Genomic DNA, 14,822 nt, shown 5'->3' with positions numbered 1-14,822 from the left:
TTCAAACACCTTTGCAAACATTATGTAGACCCCTCAGGCATGCAGGTTTTCCCACGATGTTTTCCTTCACCGTTGAAGCAAGTGATATTTTAATTACTTAAAACGGACAAAACTTAGGCCCCCAGAAAGTTAAGTCGAGCTCTTACCCACTGGACTATCACCGCTTCTTATAAATACATATTTTTATCTATATATATGTTTGTTGGTCAGTTGTGTTGTTAATACTTCATTGCACATAAGTAAAATAAACGTGTGTCGAAATTGATACCAAGAGGACTTCTGTTGCAGAGCAACCTATGGTAAAGTGGCGACAATAAGTAATTTATATTACATTTGTGAGACGTTAGATTGTTCGTGTGATAAAAAGCTAAAAATGTTAATCATGATTAATCTTAATTTCGTTTGAAGAATATCGTCGGTAGAAGCGGCGGTTACTATGTACAATAGTTTCAAATGTAATAAATATCTCCCGAGGATATTGGTAACTGAAGCGTGAATAGCGTGTTTTAGAAGATCTACGTTGTTTTGAGTTTTGAGTTTTAAGTTTTAAGTTTTAAAGAATAAAGAAATTACTATTTAACACTTTTTACTAGACCAACCGTACAACCAATAAAAATCATGTTACATTTGCACATTTGGGTAAAATATTTACAACCGAATGTTTCATTTTAAATTTAAATTCCAAATTTTAATATTCTTCTGTGATATCTTGAAAAATCCGACAGATGGTTTGATCCATCCTCACAGGCATTCCTGTTATCTACTCTTTTCGACATGGTCATTCTTAAAAGATAACGGCATATCTCAACTAAAGGCGTGTAGTCCAACGGTGTTCTTTCTTTTTTGATCGTTGGTTTATTCTAGAATGTTTTTACCTAAAGATTTCGTTACAATATGACGACCCGGACGGTTCAGTTCCACAAACATCTTTGTGGACTCACTCTTTGGCCGTTTCGTACTATACCTTTCACTTTACTCTCAATATAGTGCTTTAATAAAACACGGACTTACTTGTAGTTTTGAATAAAAAACCCCGAGAAAAATGCCCGTGTCGAATTGAGTATATGCTGTATATGAATAAATCTGGGTTCTCACCCGCTCCAATGATCGTCCCTAAAATTAAATTATTTCCACTCCGCATCCTACCCCTTGCTTGCGGCACGAGCCAAATTTGCATCGTACGTAAAGGTTCCCCAAATTCCACACTTTGATTTATGAATACACAACCGCAAAGTGTCAAAGCTCCTTCCGTGCGCCATTATTACTTTCCCGTTTTAGAGGAGTCTGTTCATCTGTCAGGTAATTTTTCACGCTGCTTAGCTAACAGGTAGGCAGTAGGAGTTGTTTTCGTGTCGTAACTTTATTGCGCCTCGTTCAGGCGTCTGCGTTATAGTCGAAACGCTCGTTTCTTATTGTCGTTCATTAAGGGAAACGGTTGACGGGGAAATCTTGTTCGTTGTTTTTAATTGCTGTCCGCCTTGGTGTACCTTTTATTTTTTTTTATAATTGGTCTCTCTTTGTTCAACTCCCCTAATTTACATGAGAGTTGAAAAATTATATGCTTACCAAGGTAAAGCTCGGATGGTACTGCATACCTACCTGCTTAGCAACGTGTTTTCGAAATCAATGAAAGATTTACCTAAAGTGGCATACTCAAGAAATACATAGGAAACTTCCCGTGGAATTTCATTAACTAACTTTTGTTACCTATGCACGACTGAACAGCTTAGCAGATCTTGTCGATTTTTCGCTTAGAGATAACTTGCATCCAAGAAATGCGGTATTTTGAAACCCGACATAACTTAACGCTTCCCGCGGGTACCATGCAACCTGGATGGAATCGCGCGCAGCAGCTAGTCATTTATTGCAGTGCAATTATAAAATCTTCTCACACTCAGCTGAAAAGGTAACAAAATACGTATCCCATTGTAACACCTCTACCAGTAAAGTTCGAACCCTCAACTTAACATTCGTATTGCGAAGCGTGGAGCTTTTATGCTTTGAAGAAAATTTACATTGAAGGATTACGCAATGAATATATGAATGGTAATATTACCATACGCATAATACAGCGTTTTTAAATTCCCACGAGGTGGGCGGACTATGTGTTACCAGCAAAACTGCACAAAGTTTTAGTGCATTTTTAGCAACGTAACTTAATGGTGTCCACCAATCCGCACTGGGCTAGCGTGGTGGGCTACGGCCTAAACCATTCTCATGGTGGAAGGAGACACGTGCCCTGTATCAAGGTTACTATAGGTTGATATGATAATATTCATAAATGAGTGAAAAAAGTGGTGAAGGTACTTCCATAATGAGTTCGAATTGCTTTATCAGGTACCTAGTCTTAGCGCGAGAACAAGTTTGCAAAGTAAATCTAATGATTTAATGATCATGATGATTATCACTTTAAAATTAAGACTAAACGTCATTTTTTAGATGAGCTTCAGGGAAGCTATCATCCTTTAAAATCAGGTGTGATTGCAGCCAAGTACTAGTCTATATAATAAAAATTCCATGTATTATACTTATTTTGAATTTCGAAAAAAGGTTTAATGAATAATCTCATAAATTTTTATGGGAAAACAGCACATGCCGCATTAAAAGTCCGGCAGTTTTCGGGGCTAGGTCTCGCCGGTGTGGTGTGCGAGTGAATGAAGGCGGGGGCGGCATTCGCGCAGCCTCCGAAGCTCCGGCCCTCAGTCCACACCGCGTAGAGCGAGCCCGACCACGTGCCGCTCGCTCCACTACCCTCGGCTAAACAAATAGTGTCAATCAGACGTGCTAAACTTTGCCACCGTAAGTGTTTTCTCGACACGTCAATCAAAGTGGTACACCATTAGCTTAACATACATCGCGTAAACTCATAAACTGGTCGATCTTTTCGTTAAACAATTAGCCAACGCCATTCGTAGTCTTTTCATCCGTTTTTGCGCGTTAGAAAGCAATTACAGTCGATGCTACACACAAATTGTATAATATGTCCCTCACCTGGGTGTCTAGAGGTCAGAGTTTCGATGGATCACTTGCCACTAGTATAAATATATAGAGTCCTCTCATTTACTTTACTTTCGTCTCGTCTTCGTCAGGATGTTAATGGTTTTATTTTTGTAAAATATATAATAGTAATATATAATACCTATAAAATATAATACCAAGCCAGATACTATTGTCATTTATATTTTAGTTAATTTTCGTAAAACATTTTTGTGTTACTACCTCATTGATGAGAAAGATAATTCTTCCTCAGGCTCACCACGCTGTTAGAATACGGCTTGGTGGGTTGGAAAGAAAAATAATCCTATGAAATAAATTTATACGAATGAATCGTATTTCAGTATTTTTCATTATAACTAAGTTACTAGATATAACAAACGTTTCTTTATAGTCAAATAAGTCATTACCCATTGTTTATCTAACCATTTTCTAGGTTTTTTTTTTTCAGATTAGCTTTTATTATACCAATCATCTCTTGTTGGACATTATCCCCGCAATATTAGTCTGTTATAACATCTATTCTCATGATATATAGAACATAAGAGTCAAGCCAAAACATATTCGACCCTTAAGCGATAATTCTGCCAGTTGGCAAGCTTCTGACATTTAGAACTCTCTTTGCAGACTTCGGTCTACATATCGAATAGAATCTCCGCTAAGTCTCCGTTAACTGCCGTAATCCAACCTTGTATGTCCCCATTTCGTGTTCAGGTTTGGATACCTCTATAGATACGGTTCGAAACGTGAAACTTGGAAATATTATTTTTCCGTACTATAAGCCTTCGACTCAAAATGTTTGAGCTTTTTTTCGTCGTTCTAAATATTGTCTATTGATTTATATCAACTTTTGCGTTTTTCACTTCACGTTTTTTTTGATATTGGACTTTTAAGAACATCTAATTTTTCGATATTTTACTTATATTTTTATCAATATCGATTTTATGCCGGATTATAATAAATTTATTAACATTAATAATAAATTTATAAACTTCAATTACTTTATCAATTAGATACTGTATTGTGTTGCAGGGTAAATTTTAAACACCTACGCCTAAATTTAATTCAGTTTCTGAATGTATAACCTTATTACGTTACCCTCTTCACGGGAGCTTTCGCTAATATATTTCAGTGGAATAATCTAATGCGGACCCTGTGTCCCCACTTCCAGAATTTCAATTTCGATCCCACTGATATCCGGAGGCTTTTATACATTCCTGTCAGAATAAAGAAAAAGGTTATATATATGTTCTTCTGTCTAATCGCGCGTCTTCGGTGCTAACAATTCCCGGCTGAAGTAGAAGAACAAAGGATATTAAATAAAATAAGTCAGACGCAGCTGATTAAAAAAAAAGCTGAAGCTGCCTCAGTGTTTGCGCGATATAATGGCGATGTGCGTGCGGTACGCATAACTGGCGTCACATTTATTTACGAGAGCTTGTTCCGATTTTCCTTCAGCTTGTGATATTTCTATAGGATGTCTCTTATCGGTTGTAAACATATTTCTTGGTAGGACAATATCTATTCCCACTGAACGTTAATAGAAATAGATAGGGAAATATCTGTCGATTTATTAGATAAGTCAAAATCAGTTTCATTTTGCTATTAATCTTCAAGTAGACCACTTAATTTCATTTGTTAAATCTAATCATTGCGAAAATGTGTTTAATTCTAAGCAATGTGTAAAAGTATATCAATACGTATCTACAACCAATCGTCTTATTTTACATGTACCAACCACGTCTTGTAAAAGCCAATTATGGATAAGGGTCTCTACCCTCTACAACAGCCTTACCTCTATGTACGAGTACGTCTTCCGGGTCACAAAGCTTTTGCTTTTTACTGCATCATTTATATTATTGAAGGTATTGAGTTTAAGATTAGCGTCGTGAATTTCTAATGTTATTAAGTACTTAGGCTATTAGGTATATTTAGGTTGTGATTATGATTCATAGCGATGACGTCATCTAAATATATCTAATAAAACAAATTTTGAAGTCTAGCTCTCTAGCTTTTCTTTGTAAGTGTTATTTTCATGTAAGCATCACTGGCAATGTTGTAAATCTGAGAATTTTTTATAAGGCACATTTTGATTAACTTACGAATTTGTGAATTAACACAACTCCTCTTTCCTATTTATGTCTAAACGCTGAGCATAGACGACTTTTCTCAACGGAGAGAGGAAATTAGAGCACAGACCCACCTACCTGCTTCAAGCGGGTTGGCGGGCTTTACGATTATTATCATATAGTAAATAAACTCCAATGCCATTTTCTGAAATGACACTCAAAAATCTGCAAGCTATAAATTAATTAAGTTTCCCTTTTTCAAGATATAGTTGAATTTACATGGGAATGGTCATAGCATCTAATTGTGACTCTCATACAAATAACTTATGTTATTCCATAAAATTGGTTCTTTCTCCTTAACTTACATAACTAAAAGTTTCGCACGCTGCCGTCTATCAATTCATTTTAGTGTAACATTTTCCTGTACCAAAATTCTATTTGTGTAAATTTATAAAGTATTAATATCTGAGAATGAAGCGGTGATAGCTTAGTGGCTAAGGCTTCGGCTTTTCTTTCGTGGAGACGCACTACTAGCTATTCAGAGTTATGTGCGTTTTTAATTCAAGCAATTTAAATATATAAAATACTTGCTTTAAACGGTGAATGAAAACATCGTGAGGATATGCATGCCTGAGTGTACCATATCATTCTCAAGGACATGTGAAGTCTAGCAATCCGCACTTGGCCAGCGTGGTAGACTACGGCCTAAACCCTTCTCACTCTGAGAGGAAACCCGTGCCCCGTAGTGGGCCGGTAATGGTTGGATGATGATGATGATGAATATCTGAGATATATATTATATATGTTATGTAAGGTAGTAATGTACCTAACATAACATAATGATAACTCCACTGACGTATGACTCTCTTACGCTTTAGTTCTCAAAGATGACGTCAGACCAGACCAGACCAGACCAGAAAGTCATGTTCAACTACGGATCAAAAATCCCTGGATTCGATTCCTCGGTCGGGCGAAAAAGGTATAAAAAAAAATATCTCGGTACCAAGAAATTGTAGGTGTCCACACCGTGCCTTAATACGACGGTCTCCGGCGGTAATCGAGCAGCGTGGTGAATCCATGCCCTTAAATTATTTTCAATGAGAAAAGAGGCCTATGGCCAGAATTGGAATGATAATAGGCTAATGTATATGAAACTAAACCAAAATGTCGCCCAAGCGATAACAGTCTAAGAAATTAAGAGGGATTCATTCTAAACCACCGTTACCTTTGTGAGATTTGCTGGATTAAACTGGTTTAATCCGCTTTCTAGTTAGTCGTTCGTCCTTTGTATATGTCTGAAAATTAATTTTATACTGCAAAGACGCGGTTTGTGTAGAAATAGAAAGTGTTGGAGATGTGTCACATTTCTGCTGTATAGATCGCGCCACTAGTAGGGGAACCTGCATCAAGCAGGTTCCCCTACTAGTGGCGCGATCTTCTAATATACCATAGGGCTGCCTACCTAAACTAGAAAATATTTTTCTAATTATGTTTTATCTGTATTCCTAATTAATATAAATAGTTTACACTGTTAAATACAGATCCATTATTGCTGAATGCTGAGGTGTTAAGTTCAGTTCCCGCAAATAATCTTGTTACTTTCAGTTTTGTTAGTTTTAGTTTTTGTAGATCATAAACTGGCTGTAAATATCAGAAGAAGAAGAAACGCTTTTTTGCACGTATAATATAAAGGAAAAGAAACAGTAAGGAGTATACAGTACACAATTTAGATATGCAAAGGCGGCTTTATTGCTGCAAGCAATCTCTTACAGGCAAATAATTATCATTTAGATGTTATAAAAATGCTTAAAATGTGGATGGTTTGCGGTGTAGTACTCTCTGGTGCTCAAAGTGATTTATGTCCATGAAAAGGCTGAGAATGATATTATTTTTTTCAATCGGTGACGGTCTATTGGCGCAGTTTGCCGCGACACTGCTTTCTGAGTCCAAGGCCGTGGGTTCGATTGCCACAAGTGGACAATGTCTGTGTGATGAGCATGAATGTTTTTCAGTGTCTGGGTGTTTATATGTATATTCTAAGTATTTCTGTATATAATTCATAAAAATATTCATCAGTCATCTTAGTACCCATAACACAAGCTACGCTTACTTTGGGGCTAGATGGCGATGTGTGTATTGTCGTAGTACTTGTTTTTATTTTTTTTTATTTATCAATCTAATAGGTTAGGTAACCTCTTTGTTGTAGTTTTGTTTAACATTACGAATATTTATATGATTAGGAATACTCTAGATTTGTTTATACAGTTTGTCCATTTGTGATGCGTCCCTCCGTCGAAGGGATGTTTACCTAATATGCCCATGACCTATTTTGCTGTATGGGCCGGGCGATACGCGTTTTGTATAAAGAGCGATCATAGTGTCAGCTGTTTTTAGCATGACGGAGGTTCCGCTTCACGTGAGTTGTGATGTAATCGTTACCGTCCGCAGCGTATTGAATTTCTCAGGCACAGGTCGCTCATTCTGTGAGAGATCTGAGACGGAAACTCAGAGCTTAGCTAATGCGAGTTTGCGTTATGATTCTCAAATGTAGGCGGTAATTACTTGGGCAGACGGGCGATGGCTTAAATTGCTCATCCAAAGTACATCACCATCATCAGCATATCAACCCATTACCGGCCTACTACAGGGCACGATTTCCTCCCATGATAAGAAGAGTTTAAACATTAGGACACCACGCTGGCAAAGTGCGGATTGGTAGACTTTACACGCCTTCGAGAACGTTATGGGAGCTGTCAGGCAGGCGGGTATCCAGATCGTGAGGAAGCAAGTGATATTTAGTTCAAAGTTTGTATTAAACGTAAGCTTATAGAAAAGTCCTGTTATAGTATTAGGGACTACGTTATTATAAAAATGATTGGGTGTAAATTATTGCTCTAACCGGGTTGCTTATTTAATAGTTTTTAAATGACAATGTGAGATTGTGATAACAAAAAAAATAACAACCTGCTAAGTTTGTGGTGGGCTTCTTCTTAGAACAGCGCACGGAATTTGAATTTGGAACCCTCGTAGTTTTAATTCGACGAATTTATTTATCGCCATCAACTCACTCCTTACTCCAATACTTTATCCTGGGGAAAGGGTCTGGTGGCTTGAGATACAGGTTCTACCTAGTTCAAGCATCAGTCCCCACATTATAAATGTGTAACAAAATAGCCCGTAAGCAACATTTATTACATTTATATTGTACTCATACTTATAAGTAATGTGGAGAAATAAATAAATCATTCATTCATTCACTATCTACCTATGTCATATTTTACATGTAATGTACGCATCAAAAGAACAATCAATGTGCCTATATGAATAGAGAAACATTTTATATTACTTCAAACACATATAACATAGTAAAGTTAGAGGTGCTTGCCCGGGTTTGTACTCGGCACTCCGAAACTGAAGCCGAAGTCCTAACCGCAAAGCACGGGGGTGGACATCGACTATTACTTATCTGCCAGTTGGTACCGATACTTTCTTCGTAGAAAGCATATTATTTCTTTGTTTATATCTTTATATTATCTTAAGGTGCCAGTTAGCGTACCCTTGGAAATCCGAATATAATCATGTTCTTTTATCTTATCCACAGTTACAGATAAATATCACTGTTAGTTTAACAAATAATATCTTCCGTTAGTGATCCAGAACGCTTCCTTTGCTACTTACTATTTTTCGCGAAGTCTTAAGCGGAGGTCTGTAGAGATACTTTGCCTTTCCAAATGAGACAAAACTATGTCTGACATAAATTTTAGGACTTACAGGGCAAAGTCAAAGTACGCTGTAAAGATTTTAGCCATTCAGAAACCAGCGCTCTTGTTGGCATGATAATCACGGATGAGTGGTACAAAATTTGCAAGTTTAAAATTTGGTCCATTTTACTTTGTCCTTATAATGTTTTGACACTAGAAACAAAAATACCTAACTCATATAAACGGCTGACAAGAAAAATAAAGAGAGAGTTTTATTTAGTCTCGGATGGTATTTGTTAGTAAACAAATCTAATACACAATTGAAAAGTCTCGGTAGTTTTAAAATCCCTACCTACTGGAAATACTCTCCTCAAATTTGTTCCCAACCACAATCTAGTCTAAAAAATACGTAAATTGAAACCATTTTTATGATGTAACAGTTTATTACATAGTAGGCTTATTTGAATGCAGTACGAACAACTTACAAAAAATATTTCCCGGCCCGAATCGAATTCATCCGAAATGCGAGGCTTACCTTTTGCAAGAGATAAAACAAACAAGGGATAGACAAAAACCCGACCGCATTGTTTCATATTTGAAGCCTGGGTATTGAGATTTTCTTCATCCACGCAGTATTATGTTTCCATTAGAGCTTGTTTATTTAACTCTCTAAGAGCGGTGACTACCGTTCAGCTGACTTTGGGGCCGTTACTAGGACGCAGGTTTTACGATGCCGAAGCACGCAGCTTTGTTGTTGATTTATTTCCATTATCGCCTACAGCCGTTCTGTCGGCCGTATTTTTCTCTAACCGAGATTGGAAATCGGTACGTGTCCAAAAATAATAACATTGCAAACAAGCTTTTGCACGGAACATTTCCTTTCATTTCTATGTTCTTGACTTGTCTGCAGTAGGTGCATTTTTTAGGAAGTTCGTGTCATTCGATTTAGTGGAATTCATTTTGAGTCTAACCTAACCTAACTCTGCAGAGATATCTCATTCTACGACAGCTGACACCGAACTAATGACCCAGTGACCCCATTTTAGACTGCAGTTTGCGACCTGTGTACCTTAATATTTGTTTTGAGTTCTGGCACGGAGAGTTCTGGCACTGACTCCCAAGTCAACTCTTCCATATTCATACGGGCGAGTGATTCTTTTGTCTTCTTAAGCAATTTTAACACAGTGTTTTCAATTTGCTTTCGTATAACATGAAAAATATTTTGAAATTCTATCGATCGAAATTTAAACAAATTTTCTCAAAACTTTATTTAGTTGCTATTCATAAATGGATAGTCATTACGGCATCCAATACCCTATACATTGTGAGTTATGTCTACTAATATACCACAAGTCTGCAGGGAAATTAATGTTAACATACATGTTTGCGAACATAATTTAGCATATCTCTTTGTAAAACTAGAGTACTTAGAAGTACTGTGTTTGTTGAGACGCAGAAAAGCAAATATTTGGCTAATAATCTTGGCTAATAAAGCTTGTATATAATCTATACATGAATTTATATTTTAATGCTTGTCCCATGGTGGTTATTTATTGGTTTTAAACAATTACGATATCACCTACGTCAACGACAAAGGAAACCAGCGCGCTTTAAATTCTCAATTATGTTCTCAAAGGTGTGTGGACTACCAATCTGCACTGGGCCAGCGTGATGGACTATGGCCTTAACCCCAATGGGTTGATATGAAGATGATGAATTACCCATATAAAATTTCTTATTTCTCCGGCATTCTCAATTATTTCAGAATATAAAGTTTATCTTTTCTATTGTTAAATTTATATCTTAGTTAACATTTTGAACTTCTTTAAATGCTTGAATTTATTATTTCTTATTCAATTTGCTAGAATCTATGTTGCAGTACCAGCCAGCAAGATGTTAAAAAATCTTACTTGCTATTTATAGCACGAACACTACCAATTTAGTTCCCCGGTACAAATAATAAATCCCTGGAAACGTTCGTATTTATGTTTGTTGCGACATTCGTATTTAAAATGCTCGTAAAGAAAGTATGAAGGTAATAAAATGCCAGTTCCATCTCGCCGTTACTAGCGAGGTTCCCTTTAATTGTCGCTGAGCGAGGCAGTGAAATTTAATGAGTCACATTTGGGTCAAGGCTTTATGGCTGCAACCGATCCGTTTTTTCAACTCCCTAATTGATTTAGCAATTCATATGAATGGCAAATCGACATCGATAATAGGAAATGTATTGGATTTGCATTTAACTTTATTTAATTGCTGTTCAACTCTGCTTTTAATAGTTATACAATGCATTAAACTCTGTAAAAATTTATTTTATACCGTTTTAGTTAATTAATAGGCAGGTGAGCTTGTTAGACGCGTTGCGACTTCGGCTACACTTTCGGGGGGCCGAGTTCGAATCCCAGCACGTACCTCTAAATTTTCTAAGTTATCTGCGTTTCAAGCAATTAAAATATCACTTGTTTCAACGGTGAAAGAGAACATCGTGAGGAAACCTGCATGCATGAGGTTCTCGATAATGTTCTCAAAGGTGTGTGGAGTCCGCACTGGTCCAGCGCCAACTACCTTACCTTAACTTACGTTACGTTAACCCCTTCTCATTGCGGCAGAGGACCCATGCCCTGTAGTGGGCCAGTAATGGGTTGATATACCTAATGATGATGATGATAATGAAGCTTGTTAAAGAAAGCTGTTAATCTGTAACGTCTAAATTGTTTCATTACTACGTCGCCTTTCATAAGCTGGTATAACTTTATAATCGTTTACCAAAGTGAGGTACACTGGGTTGTTAATAAAGCGTGTTCAATATTTTAAATCATTCTCGAAGGAAATTTAAGTCATGCACAGAAGCTCATTATTCTGTTTTCATTATGTATCGCCTATGTACGAAAATATTCTTTTGAAACATCGAGTGGTTCTTGGTACATGCAAAATCCTTCAAGCGTATTATTTCTTTTATAAATAGGTTAATTAAGAATGAAAGCTATGGACATTGTTACGAGCTAAATGAAATGTTTGCTGACTTCACTAGGTTACTCGGGGTACCTCAGGGAAAAGACTTGGAGAATTGAATAGATCGGATAAGACTTGAGCTGTGGTTCACCGCTGTGAAATATCTAGGGAGGCAGGCAATTCCGAACCTACACTATTATTCTAGCATCCCTGTTTCTGAATTCGTGAGATCCTTATTTATTGACAAGTAGAAACAACTGTAATTGAATAATGCATACACTCTTAAAATGTTTTTATTAGAATGATGACTACATCTCGTAATATAAATATTCTTTTATAATATTATATATTAAATAAATTCTCAGTGTTGGGAACATACTCCTCAGTTTGCGATACTTATGATTTTTTTTTGCATATTCGTGACAGGGGTGCTCCACCCCAAAAAATTTTTTTATAATTTTCTGACAATTTCCCATTTTTTTAAAACCCATAACTAGCGGACGAAGTCGCGAGCAACAGCTAGTAATCTTGAAACTTCTTTGACCTTGAGTCCGTGTACTGTTTTATTTAAGGACGAGGAGTTTTTAAAAGAATATATTTTGTAAAAATTTAAATCTTTCGTAAGAGCTCCAGTCTCTAATATTAGCTTAGTTTTATTATTGGAACATTATAAGGCAGTTTGTGATGCAAATCTGTGACCTACTTGAGGAACAAGGCCAGGGCCTTGTTGTTTTGTACAGCGACCGGCTTTGATATAATCCGTACATAGTGAGACATATCTTATTCCTTGCAATTTAGTGCTTTCTATAATATAAAGTCATAAATTGTTTTAATTTAACCAAATTCAAAAATGAATATATTTTAGACAAATTAGTTCTCTTTGTGAGTTCATAAAAACTGTCAGTCTCTGTGACCTCGTTTAGCGCAGGAAATTCTTAAGTTTAAGTTCAAACACTGTACCATCGGAACTGGTAGAATTAATTAAATTGAAACATCTTTTGCAAACTTACCTAGCCTTTGTAGAGAGACCTCCGTAGTTTGCAAATCAATTCAAAGAATCTACTTTTTGTATAAAAAAATCAGCTTTCACCGTCAGTGTCCACAAAACTAGTAAAGTATTTAATGGATTAACAACAGATCCTCAACATTGCAGTTATGTAGGTATGCGTGTTTTTGTATTCCTAAATTTCTATGGAATAGGGAAAAATACCAGCTTTAATAGCTTTAGTAAAATCTGGCTGGGTTTAGATAGTTTATTAATACGGTTGCAGTAAATATTATATCCAAAACTGTTAAATCATTCCACGACACACATTGTTTTAGGTTCAATACGAAAAGTTCGACTAGTTTATCATATACTCGTAAATCAGTTTTGACGTGTCGTAAATCAGCATATTATAAATAACATGCGGAGCTTGTGATCCCACACAGTGCACCGAATATAGTACAAAGTGTCATCTACGAAGTGTTGAGTGGTGATAAAACGAAAGTGCAATTACTGCTCCTGGTTCGGATGGTACGATGCGCCGGCGATTTTTGTCGCGGCGGAAACGCTAGCAGGGGTCGGGGCCAACGGAAAGGGTGTCGGGCCGCGAGGACTGGTGCCCGCACGAGGCGAGGCGGCATGCGCTGACGTGCAATCGGCGCTGCGCGTGCTGTGGCGCAGCGCGATGCCCCCCGGGGCCGGCGCCGGGGCCAGGAGCAGGGCCTGAGATGGAGGAAGGCGTGTACTGGCGGCCGTCTTGCTCCACGCTGTCCCTCGCGGAGCACCATGGCAGCTCCTCGCACCTGTGCGCGCGGCACGCGCCGCCGCGGGTGGCGCACCGGCACGCGGCGCACGCGCACCCGGCGCACGCCCACCACGCGCACGCGCACCAGCACGCACACGCGCACCACCTGCCGCACGCGCAGCACGCCGCATGCCCCGTGCACAGCCCCTTTAGGCAGCCTACACCCGAATTTTGCGCCGCACATTCACAGGTATGTTGGTTACAATAGTATATATTTTTTTTATTTTATATATTAAGGGAACACCAACAGCTACTTCACAGTACATAGTAAAGGAAAATTACAAATATTTTGTTTCTAATCAGTGTGCACAGCATTTACAATTTACAACAAAATTACCGATATTAACACTTCAAACTATAGTAAAAATACAAAAAGTTAAAAAAAGTAATATTGCAATAAGAAAAACTTAAAAATAATAAAATAAACTAAAAATTACAATCCAAAAGTGTATCATAACATTCCTTTGTGTTACCTAATGCCCCTAAAAGTATAGCAGGTACACCGTTATTTATAAGTATAGAAAACTTAATTATAATTATTGTTCTCAAGGGCATGTAGAGTCTCCTCCTCAGTCGTTCACTCTTGACAAAATGGCAAATGCAGCCTCCGCGATGCGCCTCTATTTGCTACGGTCTTGAGCGTTTCGTGAACTTACGAACTACGGAAGTTTGTGTTGCATATTTTATAAGGTCTGACAAACGCATGGGTGATCGACCGCGTGACCATTTTTCTATATTTGAGGATTCGTATCTGCCCAGTTGACGATAATCTCTGTTTGATTTCTAGTTCCTCCAGAATCGAGACGTTAGTCCCGAAAAACTGTCCAAGGGATCCGCAACAGTCAGCGCCAGCACCACATTTCGAGTGCATCGATTTTGCGTCGGTCTCTAAAGAGAACTGTCCATGTTTCTGCTCCATATATGTGAAGTCTACCAATTCCCCTCTCATTTTGATAGGAGACCCGTGCCCTAATGTGGACTGATAATGAGATGATGAAAGTTTGTCTATTTTTATGTTAAGTATGTAGGCGTGGCTTATCACTTGATAAGTACAGACACGTTTAAATTTATTATGTTTTTGCACACTACAAAATATATGTATATAGTATAAACAGTAAGAGTTATAGGAATATCCATCGTTTGAAACGTCCAAAAGTTAGTGCATACAAGATCGTAGATACCGGTGCTACGAGTAGAAGGGATCGTAACCGGATGCATCGAGAATCTACGTTGGCATTCAAAAATGAAATTTAAAAATTTGGCCGTATAAAGATCGTTGATACCAGTGCTACGAGTTGAAGGGATCGTAACCGGAT

At 37.6% G+C, this 14,822-nt stretch overlaps 1 protein-coding gene across 1 annotated transcript; it reads left to right on the top strand.

The window, feature by feature from the left end:
* The first annotated feature begins 13,064 nt into the window (after positions 1 to 13,064).
* LOC120627022 (uncharacterized histidine-rich protein DDB_G0274557-like) lies at positions 13,065 to 14,398 on the top strand. The gene is made up of 2 exons (XM_039894859.1): positions 13,065 to 13,696; positions 14,294 to 14,398. Exons 1-2 carry the CDS (start codon positions 13,430 to 13,432, stop codon positions 14,396 to 14,398), a joined length of 372 nt encoding a protein of 123 aa, XP_039750793.1. The 5' UTR covers positions 13,065 to 13,429.
* The last annotated feature ends 424 nt before the right edge of the window (positions 14,399 to 14,822 follow it).

This window comes from Pararge aegeria, chromosome 10 (genome assembly GCF_905163445.1).
Source record: "Pararge aegeria chromosome 10, ilParAegt1.1, whole genome shotgun sequence".
In the NCBI taxonomy this organism is placed as follows: domain Eukaryota; kingdom Metazoa; phylum Arthropoda; class Insecta; order Lepidoptera; family Nymphalidae; genus Pararge; species Pararge aegeria.
The sequence above is the reverse complement of the archived record's forward strand: the minus strand, read 5'-3'. Positions and strand labels throughout refer to the sequence as shown.